Source organism: Heliangelus exortis, chromosome 9, assembly GCF_036169615.1.
Source record: "Heliangelus exortis chromosome 9, bHelExo1.hap1, whole genome shotgun sequence".
In the NCBI taxonomy this organism is placed as follows: Eukaryota; Metazoa; Chordata; class Aves; order Apodiformes; family Trochilidae; genus Heliangelus; species Heliangelus exortis.
The window spans coordinates 18,937,966-18,945,278 of record NC_092430.1 but is presented as its reverse complement, the minus strand read 5'-3'; the positions used below and the strand labels follow the sequence as shown (position 1 = coordinate 18,945,278).

Here is a 7,313-nt window from a genome sequence, read left to right as displayed (position 1 = left end):
GCTTCTTAATGTCCGTTTGAGTGCTTACGGCACTCCTAACCAGGGCTGTTAGCGGGCGATGGCTTTGCCCGCAGTGATCTGTCACCCTCCTGAAGTGGAAGGCGCCAGGCCCAGAGCCTTCGGCTGACCTTGGGCTGGCAGCGCCTCAGAGACCCCGCTCAGTGCCTCCCCACCGGAGCCCCATCCCGGTCACGGCTGCACCAACCCGGGGCCGGGCCAGGCGGGGCAGTTCTGCTCCTGGCGATGACACCCGGTGGCAGATGTCTAGGAGGGTGTTGGCACACGTCCTGTTTCTCAACCGGACTCTGGTGGTACCTCTCAGAAACCAATAGCGGGTTTCCTGAGCCAGAGCTTGTATTCAGGTGACCACAAACACTCATGCCATACCCTTAATAAATTTGGCTGGAATCCATCTGTACTTCGATGCAAATCCTGTGCCATTCTGTTCCACCATTCACAAGTGGAAAAAGGCACACTGGACTTGGTAGGAAGCAGTCTTGCTGCAGAAATCCTCTGTTGGTGGTTATTTTCCCTATTGTCTGGCTGAAACATCTGAAAAGACATTAAAGGAATTAATCAAAGCGTGATTAAGAAGTGCCTGAACAAAGAGCAATAAGCACTTCAGACGTCTGGGAGGTGGTTTGGAGGAGGAAGGAGTCTGCAGTGAGGCTTGTTAGGAAACATGAGCCTATGGCACAGTAGCAACACTGACCATGGCAGGAAAGATTGATCATGCTAGATATCTGCGTATGTTGTGTAGTGATATCTTAGAGAAGAAAAGATGGCTGAAGAACCATGGAAGTCAGACTTGATGAGGATGCACCAAAATGGTGACTTGCAGCATCGTGCAGATCCTTGACTGTTGGTCACTTCACTGGTCATTCTCCTGAGAAAAGTCTTGCGTAATTCTTGAAAGTATTGAACAAAAAAAGAAGAAGAATGTGAGGAGGAAGCCTATTTTCTTAAGAACAGAGGAATGGTATGAGGTTCAGTGCCTCAAGTTACCTGTGAGCTTGATACATAGAAAGGTCATGAGGAAGATCTTTTTTGCCTCTCTTGTCTTACATGGCATGAGGGTTATAGATGGTTTGAAGATATTCTGAATAATATTTTTGAGGACATAAGCTTGACAAGGAAATAGAGTGGCTTGAGGCAGCAGCTGGCAGCAAGCAGCCTCTTGTCACCTTCCTATTTGTCTTCTATGATGTATAATTGTATAATTATATATGCATATATATATATACATATACACATACATATATGTATAATTGTGGCTGTTGTGATAGCCAAAGTCATCTGTTTTGGTGTTCTTGACATGGTCTTTTCCAGTCTGCAGCTCAGTGGTGTCCATCTGATGCTGACAATGATGTGAAGAGGACACTTAGTGTCTTCCAGAGGCATGAGAAATGCTTTGATCTCTTATTACCAGTGTGGCCGAGGCAAAGATGGTCAACTGCAGGAGGATAAAAGATAACTGAGATAGGTCACCATTAAGAAAGAGAGAAATATCTATGGGCAGAAAAATAAAGCTCCTGAAGACATATGTATTCTTGATTCTAGTACATGTGGAGGAAACTCGTAGAAGATTGATGTGCATAGACAGAAGGCTTTTCAAAATGAATCCTTAGGACCAGCAGCTCTCAGCACTGTAACAGAAATGGGGATAAGCACAAAAGGATCAGTGTAGAGGTGATGCATTGGTGCAATAAGCAGATGGAAGCTCCAGCTGCTTGGAAGGTGTCAGGTGAAAGGGCTGCCTGCTAAGTACTGTGCTTTTTGACCTGCTGGAGGGGAGCGTGCCAAGGAACTGCAGAGTGCAGTTAGGGGACCTGACTGAATGAAAAGGTTGAATTCCAAAGACACTACAAGCTACGAGAAAGACAGCAGGGACTACAATGGCACAGAACCATGTAAATATTAGGGGCCTCTTCCTTCCCTACCAAAAATGTGAACCTCTCTTTACTCACTATGTGACAAATCACTGCAACTCACCTTTCAAAATTTTTATGGAAATTACACATCCCTTGATTACTCTTGCCTCATCCTGACTAAACAAATCTCCATGATAGACTTTTGTTTGTATGGTTTTTCCCTTCTGCCTGTGGTAAAATACTCTGCAAGCGCATAAATGTCTGCCAGAGGTGCTAATCCAGCAGATGGTGCTGCATGTCTGTGTATTCCAAGGTTTTGGGTTTTTTTCCAAAGAAAATTGTTTTCAAAACCAGCAGTTACCTGCTTTTCATTTGAGGGGGATATATAATTATTATTCTTAAGAACATATATACACAAGTGTTTGGATTTTTTCTAAAATCTGTTTTATTTTTAAAGCTTTTGGAGAAACAAAACTAATTGTACCATGACAAACTATTTTCCTTTATTTACACTCCTTTTGGATTGAGTTTTCCATTACATAGGCCACTGGGCCTATTTGTTCAATGTATAACAAATGTATAACTTTTGTTTCTGGCCTTTAAGAGACTTGTAGGTCCTTTTGTTGCCTGTTAAAAAAATTTACCTTTTTTTCCCTGCCCAAGCTCCCTAAATGGTTATCTGTGTGAAAATAAAGATTTCAATTAGGATTTTCTTTTTCTTTCTAGCAAGTGATAGTTTTGTTATCTAACATACAGGAAAATATTTTTTCCTGACTGTACATCTAAGACATCTACTAAAAAAAAGGCTCATTTAAAGGGTTATTAGGTTATTTATTACTAAACCAGTATAGTCAGCTAATGTAATTTAATCACTGTTTATACTAAATTTCCCATGTGAACCTTGTCCTCTCTAAGTCACAGGGTGTTTGATAATGGGATGTAATAGTGCACATTGTGTCTTCTTTTTTCAGATGGGAGCACTGAGACTGCTAACACAATGGAAGAAGCAAAAATGGGAAGAGAAATGGAGGGGACTGCACAAGGGAGTATGAGATCAGAACATGCAGGAAGTTTGAAAGATGGAGAATCTGACATGGTAAGGACTTATGTGCTGACTAAAAAGCTGATGTTTTTATTGCAACCTGGATCTTCTGACTTAGATAAGAGAAACACAGTTCCATAAAAAAGAAAATTTCTGTGTTACCAGTTCCATATCAGTCCACTGCCAACCAATGAGGGATATAAATTGGCAGCAGCTTGAATACAATGGCTTTAGGGGAAAAAAAGTCAATTGTAAGCCAAAAATGAAATACCTCTGAAGTCTGAAGAAGTTTAAATTTGTCACCAATAGATTCTCTTTGGTTTGTTCTATACTTTTTGCATCGGTGTGCTGTTGAAGGCTATGACTTTTGCTGGATCAGTGCTGGGGGCATGGGCTTTTGTGTGATGGATATGGTTGCAGAGGAGAAATAACCATCTTTTTGCTGCAATATTCACTTGAAAAATTACCACGAGCTACACCAACATCGGGTAATTTATTTTACTAGTACTACTAGAGTTTTCACTAAAAGTCTGCTAGGGTAGCTGTGACAGCACATCCCTTTAAGTATAGACAAAAGCTTGTTCTGTCAGTGGCAAAAGGTCTGCACAGCCCCTTTGAGCATCAGCCAACAGAGGGCACTGCAGCCAGCAGTCTGAATGGTGCCCAGTGGGTTAGGATGTACGTTTTCAAAACACTGTTCAGAAAATGTCCATGTAAAACCATTACTAGGTTTTATTTAATAACCTCCTAACCCCCACTCTCTCTCCTCCTCCTCCCCTGTGTTCCTCTAATGCCTTTTACAGCTCTTGCTGCACAGCGTGAAGCCTTAGAGCTGTATTCATCAATGACTCACACCCTTGCTTAGGGGCCAATTTTCATGGAAGCTATACAGGAAAATCTTGAAATGCACCTATCTCATGCAGGGCACAAGATGATTTCTCTATTCATTACTATTCCAAAAGGACTTGTTGCCCTTTGGAAACGTTCAGATATTACTTACATTTGTGTGTGCATGCATACATGTGCAGTGCTAACTTGCCTTTAGATTTGAGTGTTCTAAAAATAAAAATGTATTGTTATTATCGTTGATACTAGTCAGCTGAAAGGTAACTAAGGACCTGCTTACATTGAGTGGAATCTGGCAAATGTAAAAGAAAAAGCAGCACTGATCTTTAGATGAGCAAATCCTACAGACTCAAGCATGAAACTTGTTAAAAATCACCCTTTTGTTTGATGCTATGATTAGCAGCCTTCTGGGGAATTTAGGACTTACTCTGAGAAACCAAACTGCACTTTTGCCTCCAGAAATTATTTGTGTAGGTCAAGGTTATAGTACATTTCTAAAACACTAGAAGGAAACATGTTCCTTTCCCTTAAGACATCACGTGTTAACTCAATCTTTCAACTTTGTAGGGGGGAGGGAGATAAAATCAAAGAAATTATTAGCCAAAATGACCTTTCTGTTTAAAACACATCTGACAGGAATGAAGTTTTTACTGTAGAATTGCAAGTCATAAAATAATTGCATTCTGAGGGGTTGCTAATTAAGCAAAAATTACTCTAAACAGTTTTGGGGAAGAGACAGAGACTTTGTTTTATTTACATATGTATGCAGTAGCTTACACCCCTACAGGATTAAAATAATTGCAATATTTCACTGTAAGTTTTTGCAAAAATTGTGTTATGCAATGATGAAACTAAGGACCTAAGGACCTAAGGAAAAAACAAGCGTAGAATATACTTTTGCTTTTCATAATTTTGAACTTAGGTGTTGCAAAATGTAGTTCTAAAAATATAATTTTCTTTCTCTTTGTTTCTCAAACAGAATGGAAAAAATCTTTTTCTGTAGATCAGGCCTATCCAGTGGCATTAGTTTCTAACTTCAGTCTGCTCAGGTGAGTTTCTCAAAAATGTGTGAAAACGTCAGGTTGTAAATTTTTTTTTTCCTATTTGTGGATGTTGTTTTGACTAAAGGAGCTACACTAACATAACTTTTTGCTTGGCAGGTCATTTTTTCTGCATGTTAAGATGTCTTGATGAGAGAGTGCTGTCTTACAAGACTGCATAGAAATACCAAGCTTCACAGGTATGTTACACATCAGAGGAAAATTCATGAACCTATCAGGCTCAAAAAATAGGCAGTTAAACCCATAAAGGTAGTACTATGATCCTTATTTTAAAGATAACAAAACAGATACACAGAGGTCAAGCAACTTGCCTCACATTGCCCAGAATACAAACTAGGAGATGAGAATTTTTTACTTGTGTTTTATTTTCAGACACAACTTTAAACCCTGTATGAAAGTAATTGTTATTTTGTTTGCATCATATCCAGTTCCTCCTTTCTAAAGTCCATTTGTGCTGTAGAGAATGTGCAGGGATTGTGAATGTACTCATAAGTAGCATTCCACAGTTGAACTAATTGCCAGGCCAAGCAATGGACCACAGTAAATGGGTGAATAATTTGATCCAAGATGGATTTGTGCTCTACCAACACAGCCTGAAATCTTCTAATGCTTTTGGATTTGACTGTGAGCTGTTCATTGTTGTTTGAGCCTGTTCTTTTCTATTACCATATTTTCTCTGGATATCATTTCTGTGTAGCTTATCTTTGTATAAAAGGCCACATCTTTACCATATTTCCAGAGAGTAGTCAGTAGAAGCATACAAAATTTACTGCTGTAGACCAAAATATGACAGATAAAAGGTAGTGCATTACAAAGTTCCTGCCCTCAATCACACAGAAGGCTCTCTGCTTCTCTGAGCAGTGGTACATACGTGGCTATACTGTAATTGGAGATGGGTTAACAGCAAACCAAGACATTTTCTGCAGCAAAAGGAGATGGGATCTTCTCTAAGCATTTACCTCTTATGTAATAAACAATGTCAGTGGTCAATAGAGGGAGTTTTCTTACCCTGACCCCCTTCCATTTAACTTAAAATAGAAATGCTATCAGTTTAACTATCAGGTTGGTGTCTCATGAAGCCTGGCCATTTGTGTAGCATGTTAAATTTGACTGCCAAGAGAAGGGTTATTGCAGTAGCCTTTGTCTGTCTTTTAAATTTGTTTATTGTATTTTAAAATACAATAAACAAATAGAATGCATGCTAGAGCTTCAGTGGTGGTTGTGCCTTTGGTAGACTGCAGTACTGCAGTCTCTGGCATACAGAGTTCATTGCATCTTATTAGAGGTTCTCTTGTCATCATGGAATTGTGAGTAGCTTCTGTTCTTTTAGCTCTTATTGACTCTGCAAATCCATCTCTAATTACTAATGGATACTGTCCAAAATAATTTCATTTTGGTAAAGTTCACACATAACCTGTTATCCTTAGTTACCTGCTGGCAGATAACTTGTGCCTTGACAAACCCTTAAAGGAGTTGGTTTGCTAAGAGAGAAATGCCAAAAGCTATGATATGTGCTTAAGGTAATGAAGAATTCAGAGATTATGACAGCACATCTGTCTTTCTATGTACAAGCTTTGACTTTCATTGAGTGTGATTTTCCTCATGGATGTGGTGAGATTTTTGGATCAGAGCAATCACACAGCTGAATATCCCATAGCTGAACAGGATACAGAAAATACCAGAGCTTCAAGGCAGCATGCTCACATCTTTCTCTGTGTTACACATGAACAGCAGCTCTGTGTGCTGTGCTTTCTAGTGGAGTGCAGCTACTGTGATCTCTTTTCTGGCCATCGATTTTCTTGTGTCTTCTTCTTTACCTCAGAAACACACTTAATTGAAGAAGAGTTGCACCCAAAAAAGACAAATGGAGCAAAAAATGTGAGATAAAGAAACTTAGGCAAAAGCAGTGGAAATTGCAAATTGATCCTTTTTAGGTTTTTTAATAATATTTTTTATTGGTTTATATTTATTTCTGTCACTTTCTTAATAAACAGTGTAATGATAAAGCAAGGGCAATGCCATGGAAGGCCAGTGGTCTTACAGCAGCTGATCAAAGAGAAGAACCTTGGCCTGACCTCAGCCATAGCCATTCTTGGTGTTTTCCTGAAGTCTTGAGTAACTGTGATTCCTTCCATTCCTCACTTGTGTCTGTGAATCCTCAGTGCTTCAATCCTTCTACTTCTGGCTTATAAAACCCTGTGGCTGTAATAAGATTGTTCATTTTGTCCTCATTTTGGCAGGAGGGGATCAGCACAGTTGTTAATTATTTATTTCTTAGCAGTTGTTCTTTTTTTGTGGAAGGAAATTGGCCTTCCTCCTACCAGCATGCGTGGAGTCAGAGAATGCCCCAGAGTTGTCAAGGCAACAGCTTTTGCTTGGGGAGCCACAGAAGAGAAAATGCCAGGAACATCCTCCAGAGAACCAAGCTCTTTTGTTGTATGTCACATAAACATGTGCATGGTGGTCCCTTTACTGCAAACAGTATTATTTATG

General features: G+C 39.7%; 1 protein-coding gene across 1 annotated transcript in view; it reads left to right on the top strand.

Moving 5' to 3' along the window:
• Nucleotides 1–7,313, top strand: part of LOC139799975 (serine/arginine repetitive matrix protein 3-like) — a 71,455-nt gene that overhangs the window by 19,918 nt on the left and 44,224 nt on the right. Inside the window, exons 3-5 of the mRNA XM_071752597.1 lie at nt 2,843–2,967; nt 4,739–4,808; nt 4,920–4,999. Coding sequence (XP_071608698.1) covers nt 4,950–4,999 — 50 coding nt within the window. The 5' untranslated portion in view covers nt 2,843–2,967; nt 4,739–4,808; nt 4,920–4,949. The remainder of the gene's footprint in view (nt 1–2,842; nt 2,968–4,738; nt 4,809–4,919; nt 5,000–7,313) is intronic.